Source organism: Neomonachus schauinslandi, chromosome 7, assembly GCF_002201575.2.
Source record: "Neomonachus schauinslandi chromosome 7, ASM220157v2, whole genome shotgun sequence".
In the NCBI taxonomy this organism is placed as follows: Eukaryota; Metazoa; Chordata; class Mammalia; order Carnivora; family Phocidae; genus Neomonachus; species Neomonachus schauinslandi.
In genome coordinates, this window is record NC_058409.1 from 82432230 (window position 1) to 82458127 (window position 25898).

The 25898-nt window shown below is 38.8% G+C and overlaps 1 protein-coding gene across 2 annotated transcripts in view; it reads left to right on the forward strand.

Annotated features, from left to right (window-relative positions):
* The window catches only part of FER (FER tyrosine kinase), a 427159-nt gene extending 401704 nt beyond the window's left edge, over nucleotides 1–25455 (forward strand). For both annotated transcript variants that reach the window (XM_021701487.2, XM_044917073.1), the window contains 2 exons: nucleotides 23868–23990; nucleotides 25173–25455. In XM_021701487.2, coding sequence (XP_021557162.1) covers nucleotides 23868–23990; nucleotides 25173–25318 — 269 coding nt within the window. In that variant the 3' untranslated portion in view covers nucleotides 25319–25455. The remainder of the gene's footprint in view (nucleotides 1–23867; nucleotides 23991–25172) is intronic.
* The last annotated feature ends 443 nt before the right edge of the window (nucleotides 25456–25898 follow it).

Consider the following 25898-nt stretch of genomic DNA (forward strand, 5'->3'; position numbering starts at 1 on the left):
TGAGATTGTGCTTTAAGTGAAATCATAAATTACATTTTCATTAAGGGAAGCAGCATATGAGCCATGGGTTGGTGAATGGGTATAGTATGTTTTAAATTGAAATATCATAAAATGATTCTTTACTGATTTAAAATGAAAAATTCATCATGAAAAAAGGGGCATTTATAAATGCCTTAATTTAATGCCTAAATTAAAGACAAAGCTTTTAAGTGAGTACAATTCATATAACTGGAAATTAACCATTTTGAAGTGAATAATTCAGTGGTATTTAGTACAGTTCACAGGATTGTACAACCACTACTTCTCTCTAGTTCCAACATTTTCATTACTCCAAAATAAGAACCTTTACCCATTTACTCCCCATTCCCCTTTTCCCCCAGCCACTTGCAACCACATGTCTACGTTCTGTTGCTATGGATTTACCTATACTGCATATTTCATATAAATGGAATCATACTATACATTTCTTAAATGTTTTTGAGGTTCATCCATGTTGTAGCATGTATAATTAACTTAATTCCTTTTTACGGCTGAATAATATCCCATTGTATATATTTACAATTTGTTTATATGTATATTTGGGCAGTTTTCACCTTTCAGCTATTGTGAATAGTACTATGAACATTTGTGTGTAAGGATTTATTTGAGTACCTATTTTTAGTTAAATTCTAGGTATACACTAAGAGTCATATGGTAATTCTGTGTTTAACTTGTCAAGGAACCACCAGGTGTTTTCCAGATAAGGCTTTGGAATGTGATTGGTTTGGAAGTTAGTTGGGGCTGATTCAGACACCAGGATCTGTTCTGTATACTAATGATACTATGGACTATATGTTGAATGTAACTGTCATTATGAGAAATAGACTAAGTTATTCTAGTTCCCAATAATGACATTTTTAAGCTTAAGACTCCATAGATACTAATCCTCACCCTAATTTGTCTTCCCATATGCTGGCAAGAGAAGTTTTTATAAGCTTTCTAATGATCACAGAGTAATTCCACTATTCCTCAGAATCTAGAGAAAATGGCAGCCCTGATATTTTCTACAGTGATACTACTCTAAGGTTATATTCCTTTTTTTTTTTTTAAAGATTTTATTTATTTATTTGAGACAGAGAGCATGAGAGGGAGGAGGGTCAGAGGGAGAAGCAGACTCCCTGCCGAGCAGGGAGCCCGATGCGGGACTCGATCCAGGGACTCCAGGATCATGACCTGAGCCGAAGGCAGTCGCTTAACCAACTGAGCCACCCAGGCGCCCTCTAAGGTTATATTCCTAAGATGAACAATCACAGGATAAAAGATTGTAACCTATTATTTATGCAGAGGTTTTCTTTAAATGACAAAACATTGTTAACCCCTTCTTGTACATTCTTACAGCATTCCCATAAGAGGGCTGGAACTGGACTTGGGAGACCCTGACATGCAGCTCTCTAGAATTTGTTTTAACCCTATTGACCAGATCCTTGTTGTTGCCTTTGGAAGTCCTCTTACTATTATGCCAAGTGAAATTCTGCCTTTCAATCAAAATGTATTTTAGTTGAATTTCAAGCTGACTGAAGTATTTGCAAATCAAAATTCTATTTCCAGACACCTCTTAGAGCTAGACCTACAGCATTTTAAGTAATAGAGATATGAAGATCTTTGGTTGGCAATGAGGGACATTTTTTTTTAGCAGTCTTTACAATGCAGAACAATTTACATGACAAAAGGGAAGAGATTTTTAACAGTAGATGAGGACGAAGTCTGGAATAATTATCCAACCCAATGAGGGAGTTCCTTAGAGTTTAACAAAAGTGGAAAATATATCCATTGAACAACCTATTTCTTGTTATGTTTTTTTTTTTTAAAGATTTTATTTATTTATTTGAGAGAGAGAATGAGATAGAGAGCATGAGAGGGGGGAGGGTCAGAGAGAGAGGCAGACTCCCTGCTGAGCAGGGAGCCCAACGTGGAACTCGATCCCAGGACCCCAGGATCATGACCTGAGCCAAAGGCAGTCACTTAACCAACTGAGCCACCCAGGCGCCCTTGTTATATGTTTTTCATGTTTTATGCAAATATCTTTTTATGATTGGTGGCAAGATTTTGCCTTATTTCCAAGGGTCTTTTCTTCACTGTTGCCGCAGAGTAGCTGAAATACTGCCCAAGTCTCCCATGACATGTGGGAGCAAAGTTGACAAAAATCCTTCAGTCTATAAGGAACCTCTCAGAAATTTTGCCTTAGGGCCATGGAGTTAAACTTATTTTCACCATTATTTTGTCATTAGTGTAGCTGTCATTTAATTTTTTTTTTTTAAGATTTTATTTATTTGACAGCGAGACAGAGGGAACACAAGCAAGGGGAGTGGGAGAGGGAGAAGCAGGCTTCCCGCTGAACAGGGAGCCCGATGCGGGGCTTGATCCCAGGACCCCGGGATCATGACCTGAGCCGAAGGCAGACGCTTAATGACTGAGCCACCCAAGTGCCCCTGTCATTTAATTTTTTAAACCAAGCTATAGTAAAGAGCCTACAATGACATGTAAGCTCCTCTCCTACCCAACTCCAGCCACACAACACATAATTGCATATATATCCCCTCCCCCACTTTTTAAACAGGAAATGGCAGCATACTTGATAGTCTTTTCAGCATATATTGCTACTGTGCACAATATAGCTGTTACCAGAGGACTGTGTTTGTAAAGGGCAAATAGGCTACTCCTCATCAACTAAGAAATAATCTAAAAAAGAAAATTAAAAGACATTTTTTCATTTGTCACCTAAGAATTTTGGGCTGATGCATCCTCTAATTAGCCTGACATGACTAAGTACTCTGAAATGAGGAGGCAGGATTTATAGTGAAAAGAGTCCTGGATCAATCATCAGGGCCAGATTTCCCACCAGTTATGTCATTAGTTGCATGACCTTGGCAAGTCATCTACTTCTCTACACCTTTGTTTTCTAATTTTCAATTGAGGAGATAGTGCCTTTTCCATATAAGGGTATTGTTAAGATCAAATGAGATGGAGAAGTAGCAAAACTCCATACAAGTGTAAGTTGCTCTTAGCCCATTAAAATTATCCAGCAAGGTTCTGGTTCAACATGATGATGTAGGAAGATCCCAAACTCACACCTCCTCTCATAGACACACCAAGTCTATGGAACAATTTTCTCAAAAAAACCCTAAAAACTAGCTAAGCAAGTGCTACATATTAGTCAAACAAGAAAAGAAAAAAACCCTATCACAGCAGATAAGAGAGGCTAAGACACAATCTCACCATAGACTCCACCCCCAGCACAGAGAACCATCATGAGGAGGGAACTAAAAACCCAGAGCTTCCCCCTGAAGAGCAAAGGGTTTAAGTCCCCCACTTCAGGCATCCCAGCATTTAAGACCTGCACCTAAGAGGTGAGCTCCCAAAACATCTACCTTTGAAAACCAAGGCTCACACTCATATAACCCACAAGACTACAGGGAACGTAAAAACAATTCTTAAAAGGCCCCATGCTTGGAATCACCTGCCCTAGGGCCCAGAGCAGAAGCAGCCAATGGACAGGCTATGTGAAAGAAGCTCCTTTGCTAGTCTTAAAACATCAGCCTGAGAGGCATCTTATTTAATACACATCTACGGGTCTGCTGGGGATACTTTCCAGGGATGGAAGCTGACAGATGCCATTTTCACGTTCTCCTTCTGCTGCACCCCAGAGCACCATTATCTTTCAGAGGGGAGCTTTTACACATATCTAGTAGCCTAGTTTTTGCAGCTACCACAGGTTCTGGATCATCAGATTCTGGATGCCAGGGGGCTTGCAGTCCTGTGTACCATATGACTGTAACAGAGACACAGTTCTTGACAGTCTACCACCCCAGTGCCCTGACAGACAGCAACATACCCATAGTCTTTACTAGCTTGTCCAGGCCTGAGGGCAGACTTCTTGTATGGTACCCAACTACAGGCCTGTGGAGGTTCTGTCCAGGAACAAAGGCCAGTGGACACCATCTCTGTACTCTCCCTCTACTTCACTTGCCATAATCTCCCAGAAAGGAGTTAATACCCTTGTCAGGTGCTTAGGTTTTAGCAGATTCTACCCGGGGACACCTCTATATCACCTAGCTCTGGTGGTCAGCAGGGCTTACTTTCACAGATCCCACAGGACCATAACCAATGGAGAAAAAGTTCTTAAACAGCTATACTCCTAGGACACAGTAAGAGACAGTAGGCCCAAGAGCTCTTTCTGTGAAAGAGGCCTATTGGCTTATCATCATAGCTACAGCCAGAGGTGCAGGCTTCTAATTGAACACACATCTAAGACCTGACTATAATCCTTTCCAGAGACATTAGAGGGCAGGCATAATCTTCATACTCTGTCCCTGCTGTATTCCAGAGCACCAGTATCTCTCAGAAGAGAGCTCTTAAACCCACCTGTTGTCCCAGTTTTAGGGGCTGCCATCCAGTGAATGCCCCCTTGATCTGGCTCTGGTGATCAAGGCACACTCACATTCCTGAGTCCCAGAGGACTGTAACAATCAGAGAGAGAGTTCTTGGCAAGCCAGAATTCCCCAAGGCACTGCACCAACAGCCAACTATGAAAGAAGCCTATTTGCCTGTTGGGAGCTTCAGACTGAGGGGAAGTCTTCAGGTTTGGCACACATCTAGAGGCTGAGGTAATGTAGATTGGTAGCTATCATCTTTGCACTCTCCCTCTGCCTCATTACACCTCCCTGGTATCTCCCAGAAAGGAGCTTATGCACTCCTCTAGGGCCCCAATTTTTACAACTGCTGCCCAAAGGATAAGTCCAGATCAGCTGCCTCTAGTGGTCAGTGGGGCTTACACTTGTAGTCCCACGGGACTGTGGGACCTTAGCCAGTAGTTAGGGTCTGGCTGCAAATCAAACTCAATTTCAATGCTGAGATTCTTTTGGACACGATAGGTCTAGGAGCACCCTCAACTACTGTGAGCTATTAAAAATAAAATAGTCTGCATGGGCAATCACAAAGGTTTGAAAGACAACAAAGAGCTAGGGCAAGGCTAAATGAAGACATTCATGTAATACATGAGGGTACTTCTTCAAGACTGGGAGACGTGCCTGTTCCTCAAATGCATAAAAACCAACAGAGTCAAGCAAAGTGAAGAAACACTGAAATATGTTCCAATTGAAAGAACAAAAGAAACCTTCAGGAAAATAAAATTTTAGTGAAGCAGAGATAAATGATTTACCTGATAAAGACTTCAAAGTAATGATCATAAAGATGCTTACCAAACTCAGGAGAAGAATGGATGAACATGGTAAGAACTTCAATGAAGAGATAGAAAATCTAACAGTACCAAATAGAAGTCACAGAGCTGAAAAATGAAATAATTGAGCTAAAAAAAAAAAAATACTCTAGAGGGGTTTACCAACAAACTAGATGAAAAAGCAAGGATCGGTGAACTCACCCAATCAGAGCAGCAAAAAAGTTTTTTAAAAAGTGAAGATAATTCAAGGGACTTATAGGACACTATGAAGCAGACTAACATTTGCATTATAGAAGTCCCAGAGAAAGAAGAGGGGAGAGTAGGGGACAGAAAACTTATTTGAAGAAATAATGGTTTTAAACTTACCTAATATAGGGAAAGAAACACATCCAGATCTAGGAGGCCCATTGAGTTCCAGGTAAAATGAACTCGAAGAGACTCACACCAAGACACATTATAATTAAAATGTCAAAGGTTAAAGAGAAGAAAAGAATCTTAAAAGCACCAAGAGAAAAGCAAATTGTCACATACAAAGGAGCCCGCATAAGACTATGAGCAAATTTTTTAGAGAACCTTTGCAGGCCAGAAGCGAGTAGCTCCATATATTCAGAGGCTGAAAGTAGAACACTTGCAACCAAGAATACTCTACTTGGCAAAGTTACCATTTAGAATTGAAGGAGATACAAAGAGTTCTCCAGATAAGCAAAAGTTAAGGAGTTCATCACCACTAAGCCAGCCTTACAAGAATGTTAAAAGGACTTCTCTAAGCTGAAAAGAAAGGGTGCTCATTAGTAACGAGAAAACACATGAAAGTATAAATCTCATTGATAAAGGTAAATATATAGTGAAGATAGATTAATCATTTACAAAGCTAGTATGAAGGTTAAAAGACAAAAGTAGTACAAATAACTATAATAATTAGTTAAGGGATACAGAAAATAAAAATGTAAACTGTAACATCAAAAACCAAATGTTGTGAAGGAGAGTAAATTTGTAGAGTTTTAGAATCCATTCATACGGGGCACCTGGGTGGCTCAGTCGTTAAGCGTCTGCCTTTGGCTCAGGTCATGATCCCAGGGTCCTGGGATCGAACCCTGCATCAGGCTCCCTGCTCCGCGGGAAGCCTGCTTCTCCCTCTCCCACTCCCGCTGCTTGTGTTCCCTCTCTCGCTGTATCTCTGTCAAATAAATAAAATCTTTAAAAAAAAAAAAGAATCCATTCATACTTAAGTTTTTATCAATTTAAAATAGAGTGTTATATAGGTTGTTTTATGTAACCCTCATGGTAACCACAAAGCAAAACTCTATAGTAGATACACAAAAGATCATTAGAAAAGAAATTTAAACATACCACTAAAGAAAGTCATCAAACCACAAAGGAAAAGAGCAAGAGAAGAAGAAATGAACAGAGAAGAACTACAAAGAGCTAGGAAGCAATTAAACTGGCAATAAGTACGTATCTATCAACAACTGCTTTACGTGTAAATGATCTAAATTCTCCAACCAAAAGACAGAGACTGGCTGAATGGATAAAAAACAAAAACAGGATTCATCTATAGTCTGCCTACAAGAAACTCACTGCAGATGTAAGGACATACACAGACTCAAAGTGAAGGGACAGGAAAAGATATTTCATGCAAATGGAAATCAAAAGAAAGCTAAGGTAGCTATGCTTGTATCATACCAAATAGATTTTAAGACTGTTATCAAGGACAAAGAAGGGCATCACATAATGATAAAGTGGCCAATATAACAAGAGTATATAACATTTGTAAATGCTTATGCAGCCAACAGAGGCTCACTTAAACATATAAAGCAAATATTAACATACCTAAAGGGAGAAATAAATAGCAATAATGTAGAAGAGTTTAATATACCACTTATATCCATGGATAGATCATCCAGACAGAAAAATCAATAAGGAAATACAGACCTTAAATGACACATTGGACCAGATGGACTGCATAGATATATACAGAACATCTCATCCAAAAGCACCAAAATACACATCCTTCTCAAGTGCACATGGAACATTCTCCAGGACAGATCATATCTTAGGCCACAAAACAAGTCTTAGTAAATTTAAGAAGATCGAAATCACATCAAGCATCTTTTCTGACCACAATAGTATGAAATTTCACAGTTATTGGGAGATTAAACAACATCCTACTGAAAAACCGATTGGTTAAAGAAGAAATCAAAAGAGCAATCAAAAAATGCCTTAAGGAGTGCCTGGGTGGCTCAGTCAGTTAAGTGTCCTATTCCTTTCAGCTCAGGTCATGATCTCAGGGTCGTGAGATTGGGTCCTGCATGGGGCTCCTCACTCAGCATGGAGTCTGCTTGGGATTCTCTGCCTCTCCCTTTCAATCTGCTCATGTGTGCTCTCTCTCTTGAATAAATAAAATCTTTTAAAAAACCTTGAGACAAATCAAAATGGACCAAAATTTATGAGATGAAGCAAAAGCAATTCTAAGAGGGAAGTTCATAGCAATAAATAAAGAGAAAAATCTCAAATTAACATTATTCATCAAGTAGCTAGAGAAAGAAGAAGAAATGAAGCCCAAAGTTAGTAGAAGGAAAGAAATAACAAAGCTCAGAGCAGAAATATATGAAATAGAGACTAAAAAGACAATAAAAAAGAATGGTGAACAAAGAGCTGGTTCTCTGAAAAAAATAAAATTGACAAACCTTTAGCTAGACTTACCAAGAAAAAAGAGGACTCAAAACAAGAAATGAAAGAGGAGATATTACACCAGTACCACTGAAATACAAAGGGTCATAAAAGACTACTATGAACAACAGTATGCCATAACTCATGGACAAAGTAGAATAGATAAATTCCTAAAAATGTACAACTTACCAAGACTGAATTATGAAGAAATAGAAAATCTGAACAAACTGATTAATGATTCAGTTTCCTTACTAGTAAACAAAAACTAACCAACAAAAATCCAGGACCACATGATCTCACTGGTGAATTCTACCAAACATGGAGAAAGATTGGCATTAATTCGTCTTTAAAACTCTTCCAAAAAATAGAAGAGATGGAAATACTTCCAAAGTCATTTTACCAGGTCAGCATCACTCTGATACCAAACCAGACAAGGACACCACCAGAAAAGAAGATTACAGGCCATTATCCCTTATGAACATAGCTGCAAAATTCAACAAAATTTTAGCAAATCGAATTCAACAATACATTAAGAGGTTAGACACCATATTCAAGTGGGATTTATTCCAGGGATGCAAGAATGTTTTAACCTTCACAAGTCAATGAGATATGCCACATTAACAAAAGGAAGGATAAAAATTATCATCTCAATAGATGCAGAAAAAGCATTTGACAAAATTCAATATCCATTTGTGATAAAAATCTCAACAAATTGGGTATAGAAAGAACATATCTGAGCATAATACAGGCCATATATGACACAAGCCCACAGCTAGTTATATTCAACAGTGAAAAGCTAAAAGCTTTTCTAAGACCAGGAATAAGACAAGGATTCCCACTCTCACCACTTTTATTCAACATAGTATTGGAAGTCGTAGCCAGAGCAGTTAGGTAAGGGTAAAATAAAAAGCATGCCAACTGGAAAAGAAAAAGTAAAATTATCACTCTCTGCAGATGACATTGTTATATATAGAAACACTAAAGACTCTACCAATAAACAGTTAGAACTAATTAATGAATTCAGTAAAGTTGCAGGGTACACTATACAGAAATCTGTTGCATTTTTATACATTGAAATGAACTATCAGAAAGAGAAATTAAGAAAACAGTCCCATTTACAACTGCATCAAAAAGGATAAAATACCTATGAACAAATTTAACTTAGGAGGTGAAAAACTTGTACTCAAACACTGAAAGAAATTAATGAAAGAAAATGATGACAATACAAATAAATGGAAAGATATTCCATGCTTCTGGATTAGGAGAATATTGTTAAATGCCTATACTACCCAAAGCAATCTACAGATTTAATGCATTTTTGAAAGAAATACAACAAACAATTCTAAAATTTGTATGGAACCACGAAAGACTGAATAACCAAGGCAATCTTGAGAAAGAACAAAGTTGGAGGCATTGTGCTGCCTGATGTCAAACTCTACTAAAAAGCTAGGGTAAACAGTAGGGTATTGGAGTAAAAATAGGTACAAAGATCAATGAAACAGGAGAGCCCAGAAATAAACCAACGTATATATGGTCAATCAATTTACAACAGAGGAGCCAAGAATATACAATAAGGAGAGGACAGGCTCTTCAATAAATGGTGCTGGGAAAACTACACAGTCACATGCAAAAGAATGAAACTGGGCCACTATCTTATACCATACACAAAAATTAATTCGAAATGGATTTAAGACTTTAACAGAAGACTCAGAACCACAAAATTCCTAGAAGTAAACATAGGCAGTAATTTCCTCGACTTGCTCTTGGAGATAATTTTTTGGATCTGACACCAAAAGCAAAGGTTTTCTACTTTAATAAACCAGTAGGACTACATCAAGCTACAGCTTTCTGCACAGCAAAGGAAAGGATCAACAAAATGAAAAGAGAACCTACTAAATGGGAGAAAGTATTTGCAAATCATGTATCTGATGAAGGGTTAATAATACCCAAAATAATTCATACAACTCAGTATCAAAAAAAATATAATTCAATTAAGAAATAGGCAAATTTGACTGGACAGTTTTCCAAAGAAGACATACAGATCGCCAATAAGTACATGAAAAGATGCTCAACATTATTTATCATCAGGAAAACTACAATGACATACATGCCCCAGATGCCCTGTGGTACTGGGAGGGAAAAAAAGCCATGGTTTTAAAAAGCAACTAGAATATAAAAGATCCAGCTCTAGAACTCTACCAAACAACAGGGGAGCTGCTGGAACTCTCTCCAAATCAGAGGGGCTGGCAAGTGTCATGTTTTACATTCCCCTGCACCTTGAAAGCCAACCTACCTCCTCAGTGAACCCTGAACCTCTAGCCCACACCAACCCAAGCCATCCTACCAAGGCAGCCCCACCCAGCACAGCACACACCAGGACATGCCTGATCAGTGCCCATTACATCACTAGCTGTTCTCGCCAAGGTGACATAGGTGCAACTTACCCTGAAAGACACTGGGCCCACATGACTTTGGCTCCAGATGACTTGCTAGGGCACTCCTGTTGCAGAGTGCTCTGGGACCCACCCAGCCCACACCTTGCCCTGGCTCCAGCCACCCTACCAGGATGCATCCTGCATAGAGCACCCAGGCTCATGCATCTCTCAGTGTCAGCCACCCCACCAAGTGCTCTTTGCCTGCACTTAACACCCCGGGACTGCACCCACTTTAGCCTCAGCTCTCCTGCAAAGGTGACATCTCTGTGGAGAGCCCCAGGACAACCCTAGCCCATGTTCACTTCAGCTTTAGCTCTCCTGCCAGGGCACCCTCTGCACAGACTGTCCAGGATTGCTCTGGCCCATACCCACTTCTGCTCCAGCCATCCCCTCAGGGAAGCCCAGTATAGAGTGCCCAGGAACCCCAGCCTGTATTAGTCACAGCTCCAGCCAGCCAGCCAAAGTCACCAGGCACAGATAGTCTACACAGGGGATGACCATACACAAGGCCATTTTCTCAAGTTTAGGAGATGTAGCAGTTTTGCCTCATTCATAGAAACAAACACAGAAAAATAAGCAAAATGAGGAGACAGAGGAAGATGCTCCAAATGAAGGACAGAACAAAACCTCAGAAAAAGAACTAAATGAAATGGAGATACTCTGTCTACTTGACAAATAGTTCAAAATAATGCCATAAAGATGCTCACCAGACTGGAGGAGAATGGATGAACTTTATGAGAACTTACTAAAAGATAGAAAAAGTAAAACAGAACTCATCAGAGTTGAAGAATACAATAACCAAAATGAAAAATACACTAGAGGCAATCAATATTAGATTTGAGGATGAAGAAGAACAGGTCAGCAATCTGGAAAACAGGGTAATAGAAAGCATTCAAGCAGGAAAGCAAAAAGTAAAAAGAATTTTTAAAATCAGGTTAAGGGATCATAACCTTGATCTTAACATCAAGTGAAGAAACATTCACATTGGGGTTCCAGAAGGAGAAGAGAAAGCCAGAAGAAAATGGCATCATGATATTCAAAGTGCTGAAAGGAAAAAAACTACAACAAAGAATACTCTACCTGGCAAGGTTATTATTCAGAATTAAAGGAGAAATAAAGAGTTTCCCAGACAAACAGAAGTTAAAGGAGTTAATCACCACTTAACTGATCTTACAAGAAATGTTAAAGGGACTTCTTTAAGTGGAGAAGAAAACATAATTAGAAGAAAATTATGAAAGGAAAGGGCAATATTCATATAAGACAAAACAGACTTTAAAACAAAGACTGTAGCAAGAGATAAAGAAGGGCAATACATAATGATAACCGGATTAAGAGGATATAACAGTTGTAAATATCTATACACTCAATATTGGAATGCTTAAATACATAAAGCAAATATTAACAGACATAAGGAGAGAAATTGACACTAATAAAATAATAATAGGGGACTTTAACACCTTACTCACATCAACGGAGAGATCATCCAGGCAGAAAAATCAATAAGGAAACAGTGTCTTTGAATGACACAATAGACCAGATGGACTTAATAGATATATACAGAACATTCCATCCAAAAACAACAGAATACACATTCTTTTCAAACGCATATGAAACATTCCCCAGATGAGATCACATTAGGCCATAAAATAGGTCTCAGTAAATTTAAGAAGACCTATCATATCATACATCTTTTCTGATCATAACAGTATCAAACTAGAAATCAATTACAAGAAAAAAACTGGAAAAAGCACAAACACATAGAGGCTGAACAACATGCCACTAACCAAGCAATGATTCAATGAAGAAATCAAAGAGGAAGTAAAGGGATGCCTGGGTGACTCAGCTGATTAAGCATCTGCCTTCAGCTCAGGTCATAATCCCAGGGTCCTGGGGTAGAGTCCCGCATTGGGCTCCCTGCTCAGTGGGGAGCCTGCTGCTCCCTCTGCCTGCTGCTCTCCTTGCTTGTGCTCTCTCTAATAAATAAAATCTTTTTTTAAAAAAAAGAGGAAATAAAAAAATACATGGAGACAAATGAAAACACAATGGTTCAAAATCTTTGAGATGCAGCAAAAGTATTTCTAAGAGGGAAATTCATAGCAATACAGGTCTTCCTTAAGAAACAAAAAGAGGGAGAGGGATAGATAGCAGCAGAGTAGGAGACCCTATTCCAACCAGTCCCCAGAATTGAGCTGGATATCTACTAGACCACTCTGAACACCCACGAAATCAGCCTGAGGTGTAAGCAGATATATCTGGATCTCTACAAACAGAATATTGCAGGTGGTTGGTTTCAAGGTATGAAGCGGGGAGCCATGATTCCGCAGGCACACATCCGAAGATAAATGGAAGGGGGAGGGAGCCGAGGGGATCCTACACCGCCGGTGAGTGATAGCCTCCTGCACTGGGGACGGGGCACAGACTCGCAGACTGGTAGCGGAAGGGAAAGGACTTTAGGGCAGCCCCCCTGCCAGACTGAAACCTGGAGCGGGTGTGCAAACTGGAAGCAGCTGGCGGTTTTAGAAGCACAAAGGGCACAGATGTGCCCCAACCTGGAGGCGAGGACTGGGACCCCTGCTGAGGGGTGCACAACCCAGGACGCTGCAGTTTATAGCAGCACAGACAGAAATGGAGATAGGGTGGCCTGGAGAGCCCACTGAAGAACAGACTGCAATCTCTCTCTTCTGAGGCAGAGGATTGGAAACGATCTCTTCTCTCTCGGAAGAGACTCAGAAAGCTGCAGGGAAAAACACCAGAGAACAAAAGCCCCCAAAAAACGGTTTTCACTGAGCCCATTCCCCCCCCACAAGAGGCAGGGCAACTCTGCCCAAACAGGGTTGCCTCAGTAACAGCATGGCAGGCTCCTCGCCCAGAAGACAGGCTGGGAGAACAAGAGGCCAACAACCCTAAGGTCCCTACAAAACAGTTGCATCTTGCTTGGGTTGTGGTCAATAATTTGGACTCTGTACATTCCCTCAAACACCCCTCAACAGAATGATTAGGAGGAGGAACCCCCAAAATAGGAAAGACTCAGAGACTGTGACTTCTGCCACAGATTTACAAATGGATACTGATATAACCAAGATGTCAGAAGTGGAATTCAGGGTAGCAGTTGTGAGGACAATAGTTAGAATGGAGAAATCGATTAATGGCAACATAGAGTCTCTAAGGGCAGAAATGAAAGCTGAATTGGCAGAACTTAAAAATGCTACCAATGAGATCCAGTCTAATCTAGATAATCTGTAAGTGAGGCAGAAGAACGAACTAGTGGGGCGCCTGGGTGGCTCAGATGGTTAAGCATCTGCCTTCGGCTCAGGTCATGATCCCAGGGTCCTGGGATCAAGTCCCACATTGGGCTCCTGGCTCAGCGAGGAGCCTGCTTCTCCCTCTCCCTCTGCCTCTCTCCCTGCTCATGCTTTCTCTCTCTCTCTCTGTATCTCTGTGTCTCAAATGAATAAATAAAATCTTTAAAAAAAAAAAAGAAGAAGAAGAAGAAGAATGAATTAGTGACCTAGAAGACCAATTGATAGAAAAGAAGGATAAAGGGGAGGCCAGGGATTGAAACAATTCAAAATCCATGAAAACAGAATCAGAGAACTAAGTGACACCATGAAACGTTCCAATGTCAGAATTATTGGGATACCTGAGGGGGTGGAGAGAGAGAGAGAGGACTAGAAGATACATTTGAGCAAATCATAGCTGAGAACTTCTCTAATCTGGGAAATGAAACAAACATTTGTGTCCTAGAGGCAGAGAGGACCCCTCCCAAGATCAAGGAAAACAGGCCAATGCCCTGGCATGTAATAGTAAAACTCACAAATGTTAGAACCAAGGAAACCATCTTAAGGGCAGTTAGGGGGAAGAAATTCCTTACGTACAGAGGGAGGAACATCAGAATAACATCAGACCTATCCACAGAGACCTGGCAAGCCAGAAAGGCCTGGCAAGACATATTCAGGGTACTAAATGAGAAGAACATGCAGCCAAGACTACTTTATCTGGCAAGGCTGTCATTTAGAATGGATGGAGAGATGCAGAGCTTCCACAACCGGCAGAAATGGAAGAATATGTGACCACTAAGCCAGCTCTGCAAGAAATATTAAAGATGGTTCTATAAAAGGAGAAAGACCCCAAGAGTGATATAGAACAGAAATTTACACAGACAATCTATAGAAACAAGGACTTCACAGGCAACATGATTACAATAAATTCATATCTTTCAATAATCACTCTAAATGTGAACGGCCTAAATGCTCCCATAAAATGGCACAGTTGTAGATTGGATAAAAAGACAGGACCCATCCATATGCTGTCTACAAGAGACTCATTTTGAACCTAAGATACACCCAGACTGAAAGTGAAGGGATGGAGATCCATCTTCCATGCCAACGGACCTCAAAAGAAAGCTGGGGTAGCAATTCTTATATCAGACAAATTAGATTTTAAGCTAAAGACTGTAGTTAGAGACACAAAAAGACACTATATTATCCTTAAAGTGTCTATCCAACAAGAAGATTGAACAATTGTAAATATCTATGCCCCCAAATGGGCACAGCCATCTACATAAGCTAACTGTTAACCAAAATAGTCATATTGATAATAATATGTTAATTGTAGGAGACCTCAATACTCCACTCTCAGCAATAGACAGGTCATCTAAGCAGAAAATCAACAAAGAAACAAGAGCTTTGAATGGCACCCTGGACCACAATATACAGAACATTCCACCTTAAAACAACAGAATACTCATTCTTCTCAAGCACACACGGAACTTTCTCCAGAATAGACCACATACTGGGTCACAAATCAGGTCTCAACCGATACCAAAAGATTGAGATTATTCCCTGCATATTCTCAGACCATAAATGGTTGAAAACTGGAACTCAATCACAAGAAAAAATTTGGAAGAAATTCAAACACTTGGAAGCTAAAAGATCACTCTGCTCAAGAGTGTTTGGGTCAACTAGGAAATCAAAGAAGAACTTAAGCAATTCATGGAAACCAATTAGAATGAAAACACATCAGTCCAAAACCTATGGGATACTGCAAAGGTGGTCCTAAGGGGGAAATATATAGGCATCCAAGCCTCTCTCAAAAAAATAGAAAAATCCCAAATTCACCAACTAACTTTACACCTTAAAGAACTAGAGAAAAAGCAACATACAACAAACAAATGTGCCTAAGCCACGCATTAGAAGAGAAATAATTAAGATTAGAGCAGAGATCAATGAATTAGAAACGAAAAACACAGATCAGATCAACGAAACTAGAAGCTAGTTCTTTGAAAGAATTAATAAGATCGATAAACCACTGGCCAGACTTATCCAAAAGAAAAGAGAAAGGACCCAAATTAATAAAATTATGAATGAAAGGGGAGAGATCATGACTAACACCAAGGAAATAGAAACAATTATTAGAAATTATTATCAACAACTATATGCCAGTAAATTAAGCAACCTGGAAGAAATGGATGCCTTCCTGGAAATCTATAAACTGCCAAGACTGAAACAGGAAGAAATTGACAACCTGAATAAGCCAATAACCAGTAACGAGATTGAAGCAGTGATCAAAAACCTCCCAAAAAACAAGAGTCCAGGGCCTGATGGATTCCCTGGGGAATTCTACCAACCATTCAAAGAAGGAATAACACCTATTCTTCTGAAACTGTTCCAAAAAACAGAAACAGAAGGAAAGCTTCCAGACTCATTCTGTGAGGCCAGCATTACCTTGATTCCCAAACCAGGCAAAGACCCAATCAAAAAGGAGAATTTCAGACCGATATCCCTGATGAATATGGATTCCAAAATCCTCAACAAAATCCTAGCTAATAGGATCCAACAATTCATTAAAAGGATCATCCACCACGACCAAGTGGGTTTTATCCCCAGGATGCAAGGATGGTTCAACATTCGCAAATCAAATCAGTGTGATAGAACACATTAATAAGAGGAGAGAGAAGAACCATATGGTCCTCTCAATTGATGCAGAAAAAGCATTTGACAAAATAGAGCAGCCTTTCCTGATGAAAACTCTTCAGAGTATAGGGATAGAGGGAACATTCCTCAAGTTCATAAAATCCATCTATGAAAAACCCACAGCGAATATCATCCTCAATGGGGAAAAGATGAGAGCCTTTCCCTTAAGATCAGGAACATGTCAAGGATGCCCACTCTCGCCACTATTGTTCAGCATAGTACTAGAAGTCCTAACAACAGCAATCAGACAACAAAAAGAAATAAAAAGTATTCAAATTGGCAAAGAAGAAGTCAAACTCTCTCTCTTTGCAGATGACATGATACTTTATGTGGGAAATCCAAAACACTCCACCCCCAAGTTACTAGAACTCATACAGCAGTTCAGTAATGTGGCAGGATACAAAATCAATGCACAGAAATCAGTTGCTTTCTTATACACTAACAATGCAACTATAGAATGAGAAATTAGAGAAACGATTCCATTTACAATAGCACCAAAAACCATAAGATACCTTGGAATAAACCTAACCAAAGAGGTAAAGGATCTATACTCTAGGAACTACAGAACACTCATGAAAGAATTTGAAGAAGACACAAAAAGATGGAAAAATATTCCATGCTCATGGATTGAGAGAATAAATATTGTTAAAATGTCTGTGCTACCCAGAGCAATCTATACCTTCAACACCATCCCAATCAAAATTCCAATGACATTTTTCAAAGTGCTGGAACAAACAATCCTAAAATTTGTATGGAATCAGAAAAGACCCCGAATCGCCACAGAAATGTTGAAAAAGAAAAACAAAGCTGGGGGCATCACGTTGCCCGATTCCAAGCTATATTACAAAGCAATGATCACCAAGACAGCATGATACTGGCACAAAAACAGACATATAGACCAACGGAACAGAATAGAGAACCCAGATATGGACCTCAACTCTGTGATCAAATAATCTTCGACAAAGCAGGAAAAAATATGCAATGGAAAAAAGACGGTCTCTTCAATAAATGGTGCTGGGAAAATTGGACAGCTACATGCAGAAGAATGAAACTCGACCATTCTCAAACACCATACACAAAGATAAACTCCAAATGGATGAAAGACCTCAATGTGAGACAGGAATCCATCAAAATCCTAGAGGAGAACATAGGCAGTAACCTCTTTGACATCGCCCACAGCAACTTCTTTCAACATACATCTCCAAAGGCTAGTGAATCAAAGGCAAAAATGAACTTTTGGGACTTCATCAAGATAAAAAGCTTCTGCACAGCAAAGGAAACAGTCAACAAAACAAAGAGGCAACCCACAGAATGAGAGAAGATATTTGCAAATGACACTACAGACAAAGCTCTGATTTCCAAGATCTGTAAAGAACTTCTCAAACACAACACCCAAAAAACAAATAATCCAGTCAAGAAATGGGCAGAAGACATGAACAGATACTTCTCCAAAGAAGACATACAAATGGCTAACAGACACATGAAAAAATGTTCATCATCATTAGACATCAGGGAAATTCAAATCAAAACCACATTGAGATACCACCTTACACCAGTTAGAATGGCAAAAATTGACAAATGTTGGAGAGGTTGTGGAGAAAGGGGAACTCTCTTACACTGTTGGTGGGAATGCAAGCTGGTACAGCCACTTTGGAAAACAGTGGGGGTTCCTCAAAAAATTAAAAATAGAGCTACCCTATGACCCAGCAATTGCAGTACTGGGTATTTACCCCAAAGACACAGATGTAGTGAAAAGAAGGGCCATATACACCCCAATGTTCATAGCAGCAATATCCACAATAGCCAAACTGTGGAAAGAGTCAAGATGCCCTTCAACAGACGAATGGATAAAGAAGATGTGGTCCATATAAACAATGGATATTACTCAGCCATCAGAAAGGATGAACACCCAACTTTTACATCAACATGGATGGGACTGGAGGAGATTATGCTAAGTAAAATAAGTCAAGCAGAGAAAATTATCATATGGTGTCACTTATTTGTGGAACATAAAGAATAGCATGGAGGACATTAGGAGAAGGAAGGGAAAAATGAAGGGGGGGAAATCAGAGTGGGAGGCGAACCATGAGAGATTCTCGACTCCAGGAAACTGAGGATTTTAGAGGGGAGGAAGGTAGCGGGATAGGTTAGCCCCATGATGGGTATTAAGGAGGACACGTACTGTATGGAGCACTGGGTGTTATACGAAAACAATGAATCGTGGATCACTACATCAAAAACTAACGATGTATTTTATCGTGACTAACATAACAATAAAATTAAATTAAAAAAAAAGAAAAATCTCTAACAATCTAACCTTACACCTAAAGGAACTAGAAAAAGAACACAGAAAGCCCAGAGTTAATAGAAGAAAGGAAATAATAAAGATCAGAGTAGAAATAAATGAAATGGAGACTTAAGAAAGCAATAGAAAAAAAATCAGTGAAACCAAGATCTGTTTCTTTGAAAAGATCAACAAAATTGCTAAATCTTTAGCCAGACTCTTCAAGAAAAAAAAAGAGGACCCAAATAAAACCAGAAATGAAAGAAAAGTAACAACCAAGGTGACAGAAATATAAAGGATTATGAGGACTATTACAGAAAATTATATGCCAATGAATTGGACAATGTAGAAGAAATGGATAAATTCTTAGAAACATTTCTTCTAAAAATCAGGAATAAATAGAAAATCTGAACAGACCAATTTCTAATGACCAGATTGAACTGGTTATCAAAAAACTCCCAACAAAGTCCAGAACCAGATGGATTCACAGGTGAATTCCACCAAACATTTAAAGAAGAGTTAATACGTATCTTCCTCAAACTACATCAAGAAATAGAAGAGGAGAGAAAGCTTCCAAATACATCCTGTAAGGCCAGCCTTACCTTCACACCAAAACCATACCAAGGCAGTACAAAAAAAAAACTAGAGGCCAATATCCCTGATGAACAAAGATACAAAAACCCTCAACAAAACATTAGAAAACCACATTCAGCATTACGTTAAAAGGATCATTCACCACAATCAAGTAGGATTTATTCCAGGGGTGCAAGGATGGTTCAGTATTCACAAATCAATCAAAGTAATACACCACATTAACAAAACAAAGGATAAGAATCTATGATTATTTCAGTTAGATGCACAGAATGCATCTGACCAAATTCAGCGTCCATTCATGATAAAAATTCTTAGTAAGGTGTGTTTAGAAGGACCATACCTCAACATAGTAAAGGCCATATATGAAAAACCCACAGCTAACATCATACTCAACGGTGAAGAACTGAGAGCTTTTCCTCAAGATAAGGAACAAGACAAGGATGTCCATTCTTGCCACTTTTATCCAACATAGTACTAGAAGTCCTGGCCATAGCAATGAAACAAGTAAAAGAAATAAAGGGCATAAAGGAAGAAGTAAAACTGTCATTATTTACATTATTTACAGATGACATGTTACTATAAGAAGAAAACCCAAAAGACTGTACCAAAAATCATTAGAATAAATAAATAAATAAATGTAGTTAAGTTGCAGCATACAAATTAACATATAGAAATCTGTTGTGTTTTTATACACTAACAACTAGAAGAGAAATTAAGAAAACAATTCCACTTACAACTGCACTAAAAGAATAAAACACCTAGGAATAAACTTAACCAAGGAGATGAAAGACCTGTATTCTGGAAACTATAAAATGCTAATGAAAGAAATTGAAGAGGAAAAAGCAAATGGAAAGACATACCATGCTCATGGATTAAAAGAAATAGTATTGTTAAAATGTCTATACTACTCAAAGCAATCTACAGATTCAGTGCAATCCCTATCAAAATACCAATAGTATTTTTCAAAGAACTAGAACAAATAATCCTAAAATTTATATGGAACCACAGAAAGACTCTGAACAACCAAAGCAATATTGAGAAAGAAGCACAAAGCTAGAGGTATCACAATGCCAGATTTCCAGATGTACTACAAAGCTGTAGTAATTAAAACAGTATGGTATTGGCACAAAAATAGACACATAGATCAATGGAACAGAAAAGAATCCAGAAATAAACCCATGCTTATAAGGTCACTTAATCTATGACAAAGGAGACAAGAATATACATTGAGGAAGAGACAATCTTTTTAATAAATGGTGCTGGGATGGAGCTCCTGGCTGGCTTGGTCGTAAGAGTGTGTGACTCTTGATCTCAGGGTCATGAGTTCGATCCTCACTTTGTGTGTAGAGATTACTTAAATATTTTTTTTAAATAATAATAAATGGTGCTGGGAAAACTAGATAGCTGCAGCCAAAAGAATGAAACTGAACCACTTTCTTACACCATACACAAAAATAAACTCAAAATAAAGACCTAAATGTGAGACCTGAAACCATAAAACTCTTAGAAGAACACATAGGCAGTAGTATTTTTGATATTAGCTTAGCAATATTTCTCTAGGTATGTCTGCTCAGGCAAAGGAAATAAAGCAAAGATGAACTATTGGGACTAACCAAAATAAAAAGTTTCTGTACAGCAAAGGAAACCATCAACAAAACAAAAAGGTAGCCTACTGAATGGGAGAAGATATTTGCAAATGAGATACCGATAAGGGGTTAATATCATAGTATATAAAGAACTTACACAACTCAACACCAAAAAAAACCCCACAAATAATAATATTAAATTATGGGCAGAGGATCTGGACAGACATTTTTTTCCAAAGAAGACATACAGATGGCCAACAGACACATAAAAAGATGCTTAATATCACTAATCATCAAGGAAATGCAAATCAAAACCACAATGAAGTATCACCTTACACCTGTAAGAATGGCTAGAATCAAAAGTAAATAACAAGTATTGGTAATAATGTGGAGAAAAAGGAGCCCTTTGCATTGTTGGTAGGAATGTAAATTAGTATAGCCATTGTAGTAAACAATTTAGAGGTTCCTCAAGAAATTAAAAATAAAAATATCATATGATCCTGTAATCTCACTACTGTTTTATCAGAAGAAAATGAAAACACTCATTCAAAAAGATATATGCACTCCTTTGTTTATCGCAGCATTATTTACAATGGCCAACATATGGAAAATACCCATAAACAGAACAAACGGATGGTTAACAGGGGAGATGTTTGGGGGGATAGGCAAAATGGATGAAAGGCAGTAGGAGGTACAGACTTCCAGTTACAGAATGAATAAGTCAAAGAGATGAAAGGTACAGCGTAGGGAATATAGTCAATGGCACTGTAATCAGTGTATAAAAAAAACTACAGTGAGATGGCTTTATACCTGTTACAATGACTATAATCAAAAAGATAACAAATAACATGCTTGTTAGGATGTGAAAAAAGGGAACATTTGTGCACTGCTGGTGGAAATATTTATAGTGTAGCCACTATGGAAAACTGTATGATGATTCCTGAAAAAATTAAAAATAGAACTACCATATGATATAGTATTTCCACTTCTAGGTATTTATTTGAAGAAAAGGAAAACACTAACTCGAAGAGATATATGCACCCCCGTGTTCATTGCAGCATTATTTACAGTAGCTAGGACATGTAAACAAAGTGCCCACTGACAGGTAAAAGGATAAAGAGGATGTGGTATACAATGGAATATTATTCAGCCATAAAAAATAGTATCTTGCCATTTGTGACAACATGGATGGACCTCGAGTTCATTATGCTACAGGAAATAAGTCAGAGAAAGACAAATGCCATATGATTTCACTTTAGAAAAGAAATAGAAAGAAAACCAAGGTCATAGATACAGGGAACAGATTGGTGGTTGCCAGAGGTAGGGGATGGGTAAAATGGGTGAAGGGGATCAAAAGGTATAAATTTCCAGTTGCAAAATAAATAAATCGTGGGTATATAAAACACAACATGGTGACTATAATTAATACTACTGTATTGCACATATTGAAAGTGGCTAAAACGGCTAATCTTTAAAGTTTTCATCACAAGGAAATTTTGTAACTAAGTATGGTGATGGATGTCAATTAGACTTACTGTATTGATCATTTTGCAATACATACAAATATTGAATTGTTATGCTGTACACCTGAAACTGATATAATATGTATCAATTATACCTCATTAAAATACGTGGATAAATAAATTAAAAATATTTTTTAAAAAATTTAAATTATCCAGCAAAACCAGGTTCAAGGCCAAGGTTATAGAATTAGGTTATTAACTTTCACTTTTGGAGTGTGATCTTGGTATGCAACATGTCTTTCTTGATCTCTACCCTGATATCCTCTTACAAAAAAACAAAGTATTTGGCTCTGTATGCCTTTGACTTCCTTCAAGAATTAATCTTAACTTGTAGTCATTGAATGACTTCCATGCAAAGTATTAAATTACTGAATGGCAAACATGAAAAGAGTTGATATGCAGACAAGAAAACTAATCTTGCTACCAAACAGCATAGTGAATTTCCATAATTACTGTCTAGTAAGAAGGAAGCTAATTCACACAGCTGGAGGGGATAATCAGCAACTACACTCTAGACTCTTGACATCACAGCAGTTATCAAAGTGCAGGCATACTCTCATTCTCATTTACTTTGTTCAAGAAAGAAAAAGCCATCTTACTTTAACAAGATGTTTTTAGCCAAGAGGTGTTTATAATCCTGGAGTGGCAGAGTTGAGGTGGGTAGCTTACAATGGGGATAGAAATGAAATCATTGAAGAACCCTTTTATTCCACTACAAATGGGGTTTAGTTATGATAGTGTATGCTCTATACATAAAATTAAAATATGTTATGAAAATCTTTAAATTCTTAGCGTCTTAGAGGATGGAAAGGATTTTTCTGTTTCCCTCCTTAATTTCATATCCATCTCCACAAGGTGTCTTATGCTTTTATCTCTGCTCTTCTCTAGAAAACTACCAAAAAAAAAAAAAAATCCAAAGAGCTTAGCTCATGTAGCTCAGTAAAACAGGTGCACCAAGATAGTTTGACAAAACAAGGCACCATGTAATTTAAAGAAGTTGTTCTTATCAGCCAGCTATGTTAATTCTACTCTATTCAAAATACAGAGGAAAAAAATGTATTTTCCATAAATGAAACAGTGGAGAAAATGAGACCTTTAAGCATGTAGGAATATCTGTAAACAGTGACAAGTAAAAAATTGAAGTTAAGAAACTTTCATTATTGCTTTAAGTTTGTTTGTAATTTTAATGGAAAGAAAATGATGCAGACAGAAGACAAAATTACAGAAATCCAACTTTTTTAATCTCCTAGGCATTGATGTGTACAAATTTATATCTTTTTTTTATATAAACCATCCATCTCATTTAGATACCACAGGGAAAGTAAGCTTGCATGCTGGCTGGATATTTGTTTTTGGTGGGGGAAAAGTGATTTGAAAGCTGGTTTTGTTGAACCAGCAGCCTGATGACTATTCATCTAGTTGGTAATATTTAGTAGTCCTGGAAAGTAAAACTAGTGAAGAAATAAGATAATTATTGCATTCCACCGGTAAGTTTAAATAAGCTATTTATGGGACTGACAGAGGCATGCATAACAGAAATGGTCCCCTATTACACACTTACCTGGTTATGGTTTTGTTCACCCTCCAGGGAGATACAGTTCTGAGAGTGACGTGTGGAGCTTTGGCATCCTCCTCTGGGAGACATTCAGCTTAGGGGTCTGCCCATACCCTGGAATGACAAATCAACAAGCCCGGGAGCAAGTGGAAAGAGGTAAGCCAAAGACGGGGGGTAGCAGTGTTCACATCCAGCCCCCAAGGGCGGTGCTCATGCTGAGTCTGTGGATTTCCTGGCAGGAGGAGGGGACATCCTACTTGGGTATGCAGACAGCAGAGGTGTTGATCAATCTGCTCTTGCATCCCATGGGTGGTGCAGCCCTTCCATAACAAAAACCAACAGCAGCAAAAGAAACTTTTAAAGATTCCAGCAGTTTAAAAAGAGAGCTGTAGGCTTTCCTTCTATCCCCCCTGCCTGGCCTGACATCTGCAAGGTTGTGCCATGCACTATCTTCAAGCGGAAGAGAGTAGCGTTCCTCAACCTCCTATTTTTTGTTCTATGCCAAATGAACACCACTAATAGTATTATAAATTGAAATGTAGTTGGACTTCAGAGAGAAGTTTTTGAAAACTGTGTAACATTTCTGAAGACACCATATGCTGTTCCCAGATCAGAAACAGGAGCCAGTCGGTGCTGGTGGCCCACTGGCATGCACTGGTGTAGTCTGCAGCGCTCACCACAGAGAATGCTTTTGACACAGTAATGCCCTCATGGGAGGCCCCTCTCGGGGAGGCTGGCTGTAGACCTGGGTGCAGGAGGAGGACTCGCAGCCCCTTCTTCCCCCTCACTGCCATCTTACTTCCTGCGCGAACACACACAGGCCCGCCCGCGTTGCCCAGCACACCGTCAGACAGCTCTGAGTTAATGATTCTTCTTGGGCTGTCAAGGAGTAAAACTCCTGTTCAATTTCATTTCACTTTTAAATTAGTGTCTATAAAATCTTTATCCTCTCTTCGTCTTCAAAAACCTGGGTTGTATAGATGATTTTTTAAAAAAAAATCTCTGCCCACAGCATCTAAAAGCAAATTCTAAAAGCAAATACTTAGAGCAACTAAAATATGCATTTGTATGTGATTTATCTTACCTCAGACTCTGTGACAAATGAGCAAATGAAAAATAAGTTATTCAAGCTAGAAGGTAATTCAATGGCTCTGTAATACTGAATTCTGTATCAGTTGTAGAAAACAGAAGTCAATTTGCCCTGAAATGGGCTTTTTGGGTTTCTATTACACCTACAACATAAGGTACCAAAGATTACAAACTGCATGATGCCCTGTGTGAACATTTATATCTTATCTCCATTCTAAACTCCCTGTTCTGTTCCTCTTGGGTCTTCAGGGTACCGAATGTCAGCCCCTCAGCATTGCCCAGAGGACATTTTCAAAATTATGACGAAGTGCTGGGATTATAAACCTGAAAACCGCCCCAAGTTCAGTGAACTTCAGAAAGAGCTCACTGTCATCAAGAGGAAAATCACACAGTGATGGAGCAGTGCCAACAGCCTCTAGGACCTGGTCCTCCAACAGAGTGACACTGTTCTTGTTAACAATGAGTTTATACCACATTACCTGCAACAGTCTTCTAAGGTGATTTTTGTTATTAACTGTTTTTTTTAAGTATGTGCCACTTACAAAAAAAAAAAAAAAAAAAAGCAAAGGCCAATGTATTCCAGAAACAGACACTCTTACCAAGGGCTTTACTAGCTCACCCCAGCAATCCTGCCATTTCAGGCCATTGTAAATAGACAAGCACAGCCTCTCAGTGGGAGGGACGATCAGATCTGTTTCACACCAGGACCACTGATGTGTCTCCAGGGTTTTCTACTTGAGGCACAGTTCACGGTCAGCTGTCGTGTGCCACAGACCCACCCCCCCCGTCGGTGCCGGAGCAGCACTGGGAATGCCATTGTCTGCAGGACACGTTCCAACCAAAGGTGGCTTTTTGCTCTGCCAAGGCAAGATTCTGTTTGTAAACATCATTTTATACTGGGAATTAGTTGGACCTCTTAGGGTTTTTCTCTTCTTCCTTGCCAGAAAGAAGTGCAGTGTGAGAAACATCACACTC